Source organism: Bacillus rossius, chromosome 3 (genome assembly GCF_032445375.1).
Source record: "Bacillus rossius redtenbacheri isolate Brsri chromosome 3, Brsri_v3, whole genome shotgun sequence".
In the NCBI taxonomy this organism is placed as follows: domain Eukaryota; kingdom Metazoa; phylum Arthropoda; class Insecta; order Phasmatodea; family Bacillidae; genus Bacillus; species Bacillus rossius.
The window spans coordinates 13,350,897-13,365,331 of NC_086332.1; the positions used below are offsets into that span (position 1 = coordinate 13,350,897).

The following is a 14,435-nucleotide window of genomic DNA, read 5'->3' on the forward strand; positions in this document are numbered from 1 at the left end:
AAGATGTCTTCCTGCTGTCTCATCTCACTGGCATGCACATCCTGATGTTATCCCAGGAATATCAAAGTGCATGAAACTGTTAAGCCCGTAATGTATGTAGTAGCTGTAACAGTAACATCTGATTTCTAAAAACAACCCCCATCCTATTTTCCACAGGATAAAAAAAACATACTCACTCCCCTTTCCCACCCTTACAGGATAAATTCGATCCTTCGTGGTTAAATTTTGCACGTCTGACATTAAAAATCAGAGGAAAATTACTGTCTATATCTCCAAGCGCTCCGAAAAAAAAAAATTGTATGCCTTGAAACATTGCAAATAAACGTTATAAGCATACAACATAGGACGTCAGTTTGTTTTTTCTTAGTGAATAATATTTACGGTTGAATTCCATCATGGTAAAAATTGTATACATGACCTTGGAACCAAATAAGATAATAATCGCTATCTACCTGAGATTTAGAAAGAAACTAAATCCCACCCCTCTTTAATGAAACCATCTACGCTCTGCGTTAATCCCGGGTAAAGCTGGGTACTTCAACTAGTGCTCAATGTACTATCTATACCTTCACTAACGCAGTTAAAATATATCATAGCTTAAATTACAGGTTGGACCACAGCAGAGAATTGGTCCAATTACAGGTCGGACCAGTGTCACTTGTCTCAGGCCCGAGAAAAACACTTTGGTGGGTTTGAGGACGAGGCACGGAGTGTGTTCATGCTGAGCTGAACATTCCTGAATTGACTTATGACGGTCATTCCTGCCAACGTATACACACAATATAACGTACGTACATAATAAAAGTCTCACTTGACCGACCTTCACTTATCCACTATCAGTCAGCAACAAGAACTGCAACTTGCGGTCGTGAACGTAGCCTGGTTTTGGTTGCTCCCGACGATACCACAGTTGATTAGTATCCTGTATCTTAATCATCACACGACTGAACTTTTCAACTACTGTATTTAACCTCAGACACTAATGAAACTTTATGTTCATTTTTTTAATTTGAATAATTTTGTTTTTTGATGTAAAAATTATCATTAGGTTTGTAATGTATGAAATTATGTTAAAATATCCAGGACAATATATGTTTTCTTAAAATTGTAATTGCATTATGCAAAACAACTAACCAACATGAAACTGACGAATCACGTCGCTCCCGCAGGGCAACTCCGCGCGAATAAACCGCAGAAGTAGTTAGTGTGCACGTGAAGGTGCCGAGTCTATCGCGTGTCTCATCATTAGTGTGCAGTGTGCACTCACTCTCTCTTTTAAATGTAGCTCTGTCCTCATTTCAGTGTGCTCTTTTGCCAGATGCACGCCACAGAGCCAACAGTTTTAGATAAACCTATTAATAATGAGATGAGAATATATATTTTTTAAAATTGTTTCTGAAAAAATTTCATTCTGTAAAGGAAAAAAGAAAATGAGAATTGTTTGAAATATATTATTTGTTGTATCACATCAGGTGCATCATCTGAAAACATTCAATTTCTACCTATAAGAAAGACGCAACTTAAGACATCAAACGATTCGGTCGACATTTTTAACGTGATAACGTCTTATAAATCGACGAACGCCGGCTGCATGCACGAAAAATTGTCACGTTCCGCCTGAGCCGAGCGTGCAAGAACCGGCCAACCACCTTGCGAGAAAATAATCTAAAATACCAAGCAGGTCAAGGCGGGCTATTTAAACTAATTGTTCGTGGTTATATTTAAACAAATTATTTAAACTAAATTTGCAAAAAAACTGTAAATAATAATTGAAAATTAAAAAGTATGTAATTTTTCATCAATGTTTTCTTATGACGTTATCACGTAAAATTATCGTCCGTAAACCGACTTTACAGACAACCCCCCCCCCTTTTTTTTAAATAATTAAAAAGTAAAAAAAAAGGATTATTTTCAGTTTAATGGAATCACTTGTTATTAATTAGTTCAGCATTGAGTGATTGTTATTTTTCTTTCGAGATGACCACAACGGTAACAGCAATGCAAATAGATGGTATTTAACAGTGTTATATAAAAATGCAAATGCAGTATAGTAGAGAGGGAAGAGCGCGCACCTGCAGGGTGAGCAGGACGCGGCCCTCCTCGTGCGTGGCGGACGCCGCGAGGCGCCCCAGGCGCGCGCCGGGGAACACGAGCGAGCGACTGCCCTCCAGCGACCAGAACACGGAGGGCCGCGGGTTGCCCGCCGCGCCGCACTCGAACACCGCGTCCTGGTGCAGCTCCACCTCCTGGTCCTCGGGCCGCACCACCACCGTCGGCGGCGCTGCACGGGGAGGATTACCCTTTTCATTTTCCCTCCTAACCCAACTAAAAACTAAGTGTGTTGGGGGAAGGGCTCCGGGTTAGGGAGGGAGACTAAAGGGCCGCTTGCAGAGTCAGGTAAGTCAAGTCCGAGAAAAAAAACTCGGCAGGTTAAATCAAATGGAAGAATACTCCACTTCGTCTCAATTCACTACTGTGCAAACCGGACTTAGTGCGTTCCAGGCCGAAGCCCATACGCTCTAATCATGCAGGGTGTTAGCCATGCAGGAGATGAAGCATGCATCATGTGCTAGGAGGTGGATTGGCCAGCCATGGCCAGCGATTGGCGCCACGACTAACTCCCCTTGACCCCAAGGTAAAAACCTGCAGTAGACACAGGGGAAAACCCTGGGCTCTGAACATGCGGGGAAGCAAAAGTTTCATGCATTAATATAAAGCAGGATGCTTACGGGAAAACAGAAGGATGGATCTGGAAGAAGAGTTGGACGGAGTATAAAAGAGTCCACCATTCCTCGACCCAACATGGTTATCATTACGACACAAACAAAGCTATATTATGGATACAAACATAAAAAAAAGTTTTCCTAAATGGCGCAGTCAGCCGTACAACCTACCGTCTAGTATAATCCAGCTGCATTGGTCCTCTGAGGGTCTCGCGCAAAAAGCACAGTTACTATGACAGTACAACTCACGGTCAGGTAGAGTAGGAACTCGGACAATACCAGTAAAAGAACAAGACGGGAGGACATGAAGGAGCTCACAAAAGGAATACGAGTGTACAGCAACGTAATTGAAGTTGCCGCTAGAAATGGATGGCTACTATGGATGTCATTGTCCGTCAAGTAGATGGCTTGTAGTATGTGACCGAGCTATTGAATGCGTAGCAGCCTGTACCTATCGCAGTCATGTGTGCTGCACCATAGTTATTTACGGTAGGGTACTCACAGTGCACGGCGAGGGTGGCAGAGCGGTACCACAGTCATGTGTGCTGCACCATAGTCATGTCATGCCTGGCCAGAGAGTACGGCAGAGCGCCAGGGAAGCCAGGTACTCACAGTGCACGCTGAGGGTGGCAGAGCGGTACCACAGTCATGGGTGCTGCACCATAGTCATGTCATGCCTGGCCAGAGAGTACAGCAGAGCGGCAGGGACGCCAGGTACTCACAGTGCACGGTGAGCGTGGCGGAGGCGCGCAGCACGCCCACACAGCGGTACCACAGTGCCTGGCCAGAGAGTACGGCAGAGCGGCAGGGGAGCCAGGTACTCACAGTGCACGGTGAGGGTGGCGGAGGCGCGCAGCACGCCCACACAGCGGTACCACAGTGCCTGGCCAGAGAGTACGGCAGAGCGGCAGGGACGTCAGGTACTCACAGTGCACGGTGAGGGTGGCGGAGGCGCGCAGCACGCCCACACAGCGGTACCACAGTGCCTGGCCAGAGAGTACGGCAGAGCGTCAGGGACGCCAGGTACTCAAAGTCTACAGTGAGGGTGGCGGAGCGGTACCACAGTGCCTGGCCAGAGAGTACAGCAGAGCGGCAGGGACGCCAGGTACTCACAGTGCACGGTGAGGGTAGCAGAGCGGTACCACGGTGCCTGGCCAGAGAGTACGGCAGAGCGGCAGGGGAGCCAGGTACTTACAGTGCACGGTGAGCGTGGCGGAGGCGCGCAGCACGCCCACACAGCGGTACCACAGTGCCTGTCCAGAGAGTACGGCAGAGCGGCAGGGGAGCCAGGTACTCACAGTGCACGGTGAGGGTGGCGGAGGCGCGCAGCACGCCCACACAGCGGTACCACAGTGCCTGGCCAGAGAGTACGGCAGAGCGGCAGGGACGCCAGGTACTCAAAGTCTACGGTGAGGGTGGCGGAGAGGTACCACAGTGCCTGGCCAGAGAGTACGGCAGAGCGGCAGGGACGCCAGATACTCACAGTGCACGGTGAGGGTAGCAGAGCGGTACCACAGTGCCTGGCCAGAGAGTACGGCAGAGCGGCAGGGGAGCCAGGTACTCACAGTGCACGGTGAGGGTAGCAGAGCGGTACCACAGTGCCTGGCCAGAGAGTAAGGCAGAGCGGCAGGGGAGCCAGGTACTCACAGTGCACGGTGAGGGTAGCAGAGCGGTACCACAGTGCCTGGCCAGAGAGTACGGCAGAGCGGCAGGGACGCCAGGTACTCAAAGTCTACGGTGAGGGTGGCAGAGCGGTACCACAGTGCCTGGCCAGAGAGTACGGCAGAGCGGCAGGGGAACCAGGTACTCACAGTGCACGGTGAGGGTAGCAGAGCGGTACCACAGTGCCTGGCCAGAGAGTACGGCAGAGCGGCAGGGGAGCCAGGTACTCACAGTGCACGGTGAGGGTGGCGGAGGCGCGCAGCACGCCCACGCCGTTGTCCGCCTCGCAGCTGTACTCGCCCTCGTCCTCGGGCACCACGGCCTCCACGCGCAGGCTGCGGTCCTCGAGGGTGCGCACCCGCCCCAGGGGCATGTTGCCGCCGCCGGCCGTGCGCCGCCACAGCACGTCGGGGGGCGGGTCGCCGCCCACCTGGCAGCGGAACTCTGCGCTGCCTCCGGCCAGCGCCACGGCGTCGCGGGGCCCCGCCAGCAGGAACGGCTTAACTGTATCACCCGCGACCCCCCGCGTCGTCACAAACCACTCTACACACACTTAAGCTTGTTTGCAGCCAGTGTAAGTCGAGGCAAAGGTGGTCCCGCACGATTCAACTTTTTGTTCAATTTTGAGGAATGCGTGAAGCGCGCGAGCAGCAGCGCAAGTGACGCATGCTACCAGCGCGTGCGTTATTTCCTGGAATTTGGTAGCGCACGGCTGTGCGCATGGAGTCCCACCGCGCCGGTGGGAATCTCGTGCGTCTTCGTCAGTCGCTTTCTGGCGGGCTTCACTTTCGATACAACATGTCTCCACGACGCATGTGTGTCTGCACACACGTGTGTGAACAACCCACGCGTGCCTTGAATTCACTGAGCGCTACCAACTTGCGTCGTTCAACATTCTCCAAGTTGCATGCGCAAAGGGCATGTAACTGTTGAATCGTGTGGGACCAGCTAATGTCTTCATCGGAGCGCAACCAAATGTTCAGACGGGTCGCGCTAGGTGAACAAATTTGGGGGGGGGGGGGGGGGTATAACGGCAATGTTCACTGCGCATGCGCTTGCGAAACAGTGCGCCGGACCAGAGAACCTTCAAGACGATTGTGAGGAAACGGCTATATCTAACTAACGTTTAGTACACCTGGATTTGATACTCGACGTTCAATGTACCTACATGCGCTTACATAATTCACCTAGGCTACGGTGGTTAGGAAACAAAAATTATTATCCTTCGATAACGACGATTAAGATTTTTTTTTTTTTAAATTTTTGCTGTCGTATTACAGAGAATGAAGTGTTGTGAACCTTAAGAATTAGCACATAAAATGTTTTCGTGGAGTTTGGTTTGTTTGTGACGAGTGACGAGTTTATCTGATCGGGAGCCGGTATCTCCCTTCTCGCGTGGGACCAAAAATGGCTCTCGATTACACCCAGTCTTTAGATATTCCCTAGCCTCAACTTAATTAAAAGGTCGTAAAGAAGTTCCACTTCAAAAAATATTGTTGACATTTTCCCATACATTCTTTAATTAAATAAATCTCTCCGACGTTTTATATTTTCTTCCTAAGCGTCGCGACGCTTAGGAAGAAAATATAAAACCCATTTTTTCAAACTCACTAAAATTATCACGGCAAGGAAATTCAGGAATTTCATGCACGTAGTTGTATTCGAACCATGTCTGTGTTATTAATTTATTACGAAATTATTTTAATAACACTTATTCTGTTTTGGGAATACAGTACTTAAAAATCAATAGGCCAAACTTATTCTCTACCTTGAAACCGGCGTTTTAGCATTCAAGACATCGAATGTTAGCTAATAAGTTGTGATTAAAATGAATAAATAAAAGATAAACGTAAGAAACTAATAATTATTTAGGTTCTTAGAAGCCATGCAAGGCAAGAGACGATGTTTATTCTGTTAAAATTCTCCCATTACTGAAGCTTTCACAAGTACTGAGCCGGTACATTAATGGTCCGGAGTTAACTATTATACGTAAAGTGCAACCTCCTTTAAAATCCATTGTATACCTGTGCGACGTAAGTCTTATCCTCACATCACCCTACCACAACATGTTACCGCATAAATATACTACTTATTCTTGATGATGACGCCTGTAAATGACGACCGTTAACTGTAGTACACTGTAATCACCACTTAGTAACATTTGGTTAACTGCGATTCTTAACGTTTATTTCGCTTCTGCAAGCACTAATACTTTTCTTAGAAATTACATTTTTTTTGCATGTTTGATTGTGCAAAACAGGCGCAAGTGCTTGTTTAACAGCCATTTAACGCTTTCACAGCAGCCACAATCAGCATGGCACACAGCGATTATGGGACAGAAGGCAGAGTCTGAATTCGACCGAAAAACTTCCGCGACACGTTCACCACAACAAAATAAGTTGAAAACCAAACCCTATGCGACCTCTGGTCTAAAGTGCTTCCCAGAGGCGCTTGAAGTTGAAGTCTGACCACATTTTTGTGTCAAACAATAGAGAACGTGTCTGGATTATGTCTAATTGAACAAGTTTCTGCAATCATCGCAATACTTGCTGTTGTAATAAAATTATTTATTTGAAGGGAAAAAAATATGGAGGTAGAAACACGTTAAAAAAAATTAAGAAAAATTATGGCGGTACCCCAAATTATTTCCTCAAAATCCTTTCAAGATAGCCAGATGATTTGCAGTGGTTGTAGAACCGAGTTTAATTAAATATCACCCTGACGCTCGGTGTTCCGTTTTAATCACTTGATCTATCATTCGTAAAAAAAAAATTGTTGAGCTCCAAATTCAAAAGCTTTTATACGTGACACGGGAAGAACTTTAGATCATACGTGGTGTAGATGTTATCAACTTATTGTTTTTCGTGAAGAACGAACGGGTAGTCGAAATTAGTCGGCAGAAATCTGACTCATGCTGTAGATGAAAGAGGCGGGAGTTACGCGAAGCTCGGAATGCAGCAATTACGCCAATGAAACCATCGCGGCTGGAGGCGATATCTGGGCGCCGGAGGCAAACGCAGTTGGCCCGCGGACCAATCCCGGTTCAGTTCGCGGGGGATGGTTATGCCCTTCCCTACAGGCGAGTGTTCCCTCAGCTTCCGCTCGGCCCAAGAGCCCTGTTTTAATAAGCAGCGGGGCTGGTCCTGAACACTGAGCTCTCTAACTCGACAATTACCTCGCCGGAATGGCTGTTTCACGGGTTTAACTCCCGTCATTACCTAACTCTGATCCTCCCTCCCCCCTCCCACGTTTATTGTAACTGTCGGGACTACCACCACACCTGAACGCCAATTCTGGAACTATCTCGGTTTAAAGTTGTACCCACTGCAGATTGAGCTACAACACCAGGAAAATTACGCAATTATATACCATAGATTTATTGCATACACTGTTAGAAAAAAGTAACGCATTTACAATTTGGGGGAAAGATGGTGCCAAGCTACGCCGTAATTCCACTTACGAGTTTTATGTTTTGTTCTGAACGAAGGTAAACACACACACACACACACACACACACGTGGACAAAATAAGAGTGTTCTAACTGTGGAATTATACAGGTTTTTAAAAGCTTTGTTATTATATCAAGAATATTCTGTTTGATTCGTGTTCAAAGTAAGTGAACTCAAGTGTCCGCAAATTTACGAAAGAAGGCGGCAGGGAACATCTCTACTGTCGGCGCACAAAATCACAGGCGTACAGCGCGGAAGAAAAACGAGTCCTGAATGGCCAGGCCAAAAATACGGCAATCGCTTCTATTCAAGACGTTCGCCAATTACAAGGAAGCAATCATTGCTCGCGCGGTAATACCACAATTGCAGTCTAATGAACGATCACGCTTTATTTTAGCAACAAAAAAATACACGGGCCCCATCAATATTATTATCCCGTTGCTGTTTACTGTCCATCGTTCAAAATGCTCAGTTCTTCAAAACTTTGCACAGAAACATGGAAGACAAACTGAACAATACACTTAAGTGCTGCACAACTGGGCCAATGGTGGTAAGGGTGATGGGGGAAGGGAAGTGGGGGGACTGCTGCTCCACTCACCGTGCACCTTGAGCAGCGCCACGGCGGACTCGCGCACGCCCACGGTGTTCTTGGCCACGCACTGGTACTTGCCGTCATCCGACTGGCGAGCGTCCTGGATGGCCAGGTTCCCGCCGTCCACGACCCGCACCCTGCGCGCACAGGACACGTACAGGGCGGGTCCACAGCAATACTGCACTTTTTTTTTTTTTTAAATTTCGGACCGCTATATTTAGGGACACATGTATTTCGCGAATACATTTCGTGTCAAGGTATTTCACCAAATACTGTAGCTTTTCTCCTGTGGTTATTGGCTGAGGTCGGTGAGAGGTGTCGTCCCGCTCTTGACGGAGCCAATGAGAATGTGGTCAAAAATAAATAAACTTCCGTACCATGTACACTATCGAACCCGTCCTCATTTATTATAACATTTCTAAATATTGCCTATAATCTTTGTCTTAGGTAAATTTGTATGTAACCAACAACTCATTTTGTATTTCGTGTTATGTATCTACCTTATTTGTTTGAAGAAATATTAATTAATATATTAAAAGTGATAAATTTTAGTATAAAGAACCGCATTGGGTTACATCAGAAAATTTAAGATATACATATAGGTATTAGTAATTTAACATTTTGAAACAATACTTTCCTATTTTATTTGTCATAAACGTCTATGACAGCTTTCTAAAACTACCAAAAGTTAGTGTGTGTAAATGAAAAACCAAAACTGCAGTAAACGCGAGCGAATTACATCGCATCAGAGTTACGAAGGCTGCAGTTCGCCGCTCTACCACTCTGGCTCTGGGGTAGAGCGCCTGCCTTGTGACTTGTAGGACCCGGGTTCGCGGCTGGGCTCCTCCAAGGCGGATTGTCTCAGGCAGATGGCGGCATTTGTCTGATATGAATTCAATCCCTTGCAACAAGTCAGGCCAACAAAAACACGGCGGGTGGTAATAGAAAACCTTCTAGGATGGCTTCCAAAGGGGGAGCCCGTTTCTTTTCTAGCGCTCCCCATGCGGAGGCCATCCGGGGTTTTCTCCGGGGTCACGGAGTTTTGCATAAAGTATTGTTGTTTTTGTTTAAGGGGAATTTCAGCATGTTAGAAATAAATATCAATAGAAAATAAATTGTTTCGTAAAAAATTGCAGTTAAGTATGTGCCTCATATTTATCCAGTTTAACCGATGTTTTTGTACGGTTGTATTTAAGCATTGTGGTTGCAGTTTACAAAATCTAAAAAATCATATCTTCACAGCTAAAAACACTTTAGATATTATCTAAGAATAAAAAATACACAAAACCTGTCCATACACTGAAGCAAAAGTAAACGACTTTGTGTATGACTCGCGGATTTTCAGTTTAAGTGGATGTTGTATTTGTATCTTAAAACTTTACAGCAAATTATTTCGTAAAATTATGTTATACAAAAATGCACATATAACGACCGTATTTTACGAAAATTAAGTATATTGCTATACATTCGAATAAAGACTTCCAATCGTAGCCGTTAGCATGGAGCGACTTCCAGAAAATGTTTATATACTTTTTACTTTCATGATCCTAACACACCACAACCATCACCAACTCAAAAGTTTATATGTCAAATGTAAATCACATTTTTATAGAAACAAAAACTGCCGTAATTTTGAATAAATCACTTCCAAACTGATACATGAATTATAGTAATGTAAAATATCGTTCGAGTTAATCCGACCTAAAGGAGAGAAATGGGGAAATTTTTTTAACTACCGTAATATGTCAAATATCAGATCCGTAGGTGTAATACCAAAAACTGCAAGGGGTGGAATCCCTTCAAATTTTTTGTAAATCTTATAATTTTTATCTTTATCTGAACCCAGGGAAAAAAATTAAACCTCCCTAATAGGTAAACAATAAAAATTTAAAATTATTTACTGTAAATGTTCTTTAATCATCTTAAACTTTAGTCTAAAACTATTTTTAATAAGATGAACTATTACTGCAAGAGCAGTAAATTGCTTACTATTAATTTCGTTCGAAATTATCTTAAAACTTGATCCAAAGCAAATTTTTATACGGTCATGTATGATGAAAAATTATACCTTAGCACTCGTAAATTTACGAAAATGACCGTAATGGTTCTATTTTAAAATTTTCTGCAAATTATTGACTTGGCAGTACGTAAATAGAACCTTTCCGAGCTTGTTTGCATTTACATAACCTGATACACATAAAAAAAAAATTTCAGCACGTAACCGTTAGAAAGTAATAACGGGTTATTTCACTAGTTACACTCGGCCACGAATTTCTCATTCCAAAGGCCCCGCAGCTATTTCGTGTACTGCGTCGAACTGTGAAATGCCATATAGTTAAAGAAATACCAAGGGTTCAGTGGGCTCCCAGCCACTTGAATGTTCACTCAGGGTTAATGGCGGGAGCTTGCGTTCAACCATAACATCGCCGCACCCTATCGAAATAAATTGTACGCTGTAAAACTGTCGCTTCCAACACCTTCCAATATGTTGTGCCAAATAAAGTTGGACAATTAAGACGTCACACAAAACGTCACTAGCTGAATGACTTGAGTTTGCATTAAATATTTTTAATAAAGGACGGATTCTATAATATGTTGGATGTTGGCTGTGATCAGCCAATTAAAATCGTGCATAGCACAGGCAATACTTGGGGCAAGTTATACAGAATTTCTTTTGTACTAAACAAAAGATTCCTTTGGAAACAAGTTGCAAAAAAAATTGTTTGTAATACTACAAGAAATATATCCCAACATTGTATAACACGTGACTATGGTAATTTTTGCATATATGAAATACTTTTTTTTATCTAGTTAACATTGAGTATTTATAAAGAAAAATTGGCGCATAATTTTATATTTTAATTGATTTTTCATTCAAGTAAGCATTTTCAAAAACCACATAAAAAAAATCAAATCTTCATTAATTGGAACTTTATTTTTTGTTTTACTATGATTTTTTTAATGTGCGCAGTTAGTAGGTACTGGAAAGCTATTCAGGGGAACGGTTTGCAAAATAACTTTTAACTATTGGAGGTACTAGGACGACACCAAGCATAAATGCTCGAGGTAAAGAATCCAAATTCGGTGATGCCAGTTGTAATTCCTGTTCCGTTCCCAGTGTACACGTCCCGGGCCGCCGAGAGGCGGTCCTGGCCCCCGGAGGGGGTGGAAGTGGGGGAGTAGGTGGAGTAGGGGGTGGAAGGGAGGGGAGTAGGGGGTAGGGGGTGGAAGGAGGGTAGTAGGGGGAGTAGGGGGCGGAAGGGAGAGGAGTAGGAGGAGTAGGGGGTGGAAGGGAGGGGAGTAGGAGGGAGTAGGGGGTGGAAGGGAGGGAGTAGGGGGAGTAGGGGGTGGAAGGGATGGGAGTAGGGGGTGGAAGGGGGGGAGCACTGACCTCTTGGAGCCGTCCACGTCCAGCGTCTCGCCGTTCTTGCGCCAGGAGACGACGGGCTCGGGCAGCCCGCGCGGCGGTCCGCACTCCAAGATGGCCGTCTCTCCCAGCGCCACCCGGGTGTTCTTGGGCTCGGCGCGGAAGTCGTCCCGCAGCACTGCGCACACACACAGAGCGCCCCTGGTCAGGCCACGAGGGGAGAACATCCAACAGCCGTCACTGATACCTAGAGACCGGGAAAATTCGCGGGTTCAATGACCTCTAGAATAGCCTCCACTATCCTCTGCATTTCTCAAGCAGACACGCGTGTTAATTGGGTGCTAACTTGTGAGGCGTCTCCACTAGGTAGCTTGTGATTCGATGCTTCTTTGGTCTATAGTCTCTCATTGGCCCAGAGAACTCCAGTTAAACTGCGATCCAATAGCAGGACCAGCAGAATTGTACACATGTTTGAATTTCATCTCGTCACGAAATTAATTCGCGAATTTTTCCGGACTCTACTGATACCTATAGTTTACTGAAGTGATTTCTGACCCATCCGCTAGATGGTAGCTTTCACAATATTTAGCATGTCCATAAAAGAATGTCCCGGTATGATTAATTATAAAAAATCTTACATCAAATTGAAGGTAAACTAACCTAGTTTTTCTTACACATGTTCAATATATGCACCTTAGTTTTATTGCACACATACAACCTAAAAGTCCAATTCTTCCCACTCCGGAGTAATGTCTGTGTCCGTGTTTCAACTCCGGAAAATCATTAGGCAGCGGCGAAGTTTTATAAAGCCCCAAAGGAAAAAAAAAGAAATTGCATAGCGTAATGTCAGGTGAACGAGGATGACTTGATGTAAGTTTTTGGACATACGCCATTGCTAAAGCACATGTATGTCTGTAGAAGAAAACTACAAAAAACACAAAAGACAAAAACACAAATTAAGCAACAAATTGCTGTTGTCCACAGGATATAAACAACACATCATATTCTATAACAGGAATATGGTCACAAACAAAGAAAAACAAAGAAAATGGACTAACAGAGGATGCCAGCAAAAAAGGGCTCTGTCACGTCGACCATTACGACCAATCCAAAAGTCGTATGGCTTTAAAGCATGTGACAACTGTAACCGGTATGGACTTTAAAACGGAACGCACGTTGAACTGAAATTACAGATTCACTCTTAGCAAACCTGCAGCTGCAAGCGAGAAAACAACAAAGCAGTACTTGTTCATGCGCTTATCTAAACATGTTTAAGTTACTTTTTAATCGTGACCTTGAACCAACACACTACAACGCTTACAGTTGATACTATTAAAATTTATAACTAGGATATTCTTTTACGGATATACTGTATATTCTTAATATAGCTACAGTAAAATTAATTCAGTTAATTTAATTAGACATATGTTTTGTGGTGTGGCATACCAGACATTTTGCATCTTCTAATAATTTATATAGAATATACTTATTTTTTATTACAAAACAGCATTAATTGTTTTTCGCACAGTCTAAATTTATTTGACTAAGCAATTAGTGTTCAAGTAGTTAAATAACATTAAAAATCTTAACACTTTGGATTTGAACCTTCCGCCCAAGTTGTTTTTGCTTATAGTGACGGACCCACCCGACAGATAGCGTCACATGTCTCGCAAACCATGGTTTCAGTGTTTCCACTGTAGGGGTCGCCCTTCTATATCTCACTCCTTGTTCTACGGGTAAAGCTATCACTCCGTCTCCCTCCCACGCTGGCTCGTCTTCATCGTCGACAGAACTGTCCAGACCAGCTGGTGCGAACATCGAACAATTACCAGGGTCCCGGAAATCTCTCGTTTTCAGGTCGGAATTTCAAATCATCTATACATTATACCCATATCTGCTTTTTCATTGGCTGATGGCTTACCATGCATGGTATTACAGCACAGATTTGTGTTCTAGCATGCAAATTAATTAATCGGACAAATTTCCGGGTCTTTTGGTCAATACGTTTTATATTTTGGCACATTTTATATAACAACAGGTTTATCTGTCTGTTAAAATGATCAAATTCTAGTATAATGTGCAGAAGCCAATTTTTAACAAAACATTGTAATAAGGGGGTGTAAATTAACTAGCGGTTTCGGCAACACGGACGCTCGGCGGCTACCACGGACAGAGGGAGAGCTATCGGAGGTCTTGATTGGTTACTGGATTAGCAGAGGCGGTGAGCCCACCGTAGGGCCGAGGTCGCCCTGAGGCGGGCGGTAGACGGGAAGCCTTCATTTCACAGACGAGAGAGCCAAAACCCGAAGTTCCCCGAAGTTCATGCTCGCTCTTTTTTTCTTCCGTACCACAACAAACAGCTGTATATTTGGGATGTAGCTTACTCATATGTCATACGCCATTCTATCTCATTGTATAAACCAGTGTGGCATACAATTTTGCGGTCGATTAGGATAGGTTAGCTACATTATGAATACTTTTAAACATTGCGGATGGTTGGTTATATTAGGTAAGTATAGCTACATTAAAAATACTGTAAAATCATTTTATGGTTGCTTAGCAAATAACTTTTTAATATGTAGCTATCCAGCGCAGCGCTAGGAAACCGTTTACATGATTTCACATTAGGCTATCTTTAACGT

The 14,435-nt window shown here is 44.3% G+C and overlaps 1 protein-coding gene across 1 annotated transcript in view; it reads right to left on the minus strand.

Moving 5' to 3' along the window:
• The window catches only part of LOC134530016 (roundabout homolog 2-like), a 263,340-nt gene that overhangs the window by 42,760 nt on the left and 206,145 nt on the right, over window positions 1-14,435 (minus strand). The window contains exons 3-6 of the mRNA XM_063364543.1: window positions 11,818-11,971; window positions 8,433-8,563; window positions 4,617-4,889; window positions 2,073-2,281 (exon numbers count right to left, since the gene is read on the minus strand). Coding sequence (XP_063220613.1) covers window positions 2,073-2,281; window positions 4,617-4,889; window positions 8,433-8,563; window positions 11,818-11,971 — 767 coding nt within the window. The remainder of the gene's footprint in view (window positions 1-2,072; window positions 2,282-4,616; window positions 4,890-8,432; window positions 8,564-11,817; window positions 11,972-14,435) is intronic.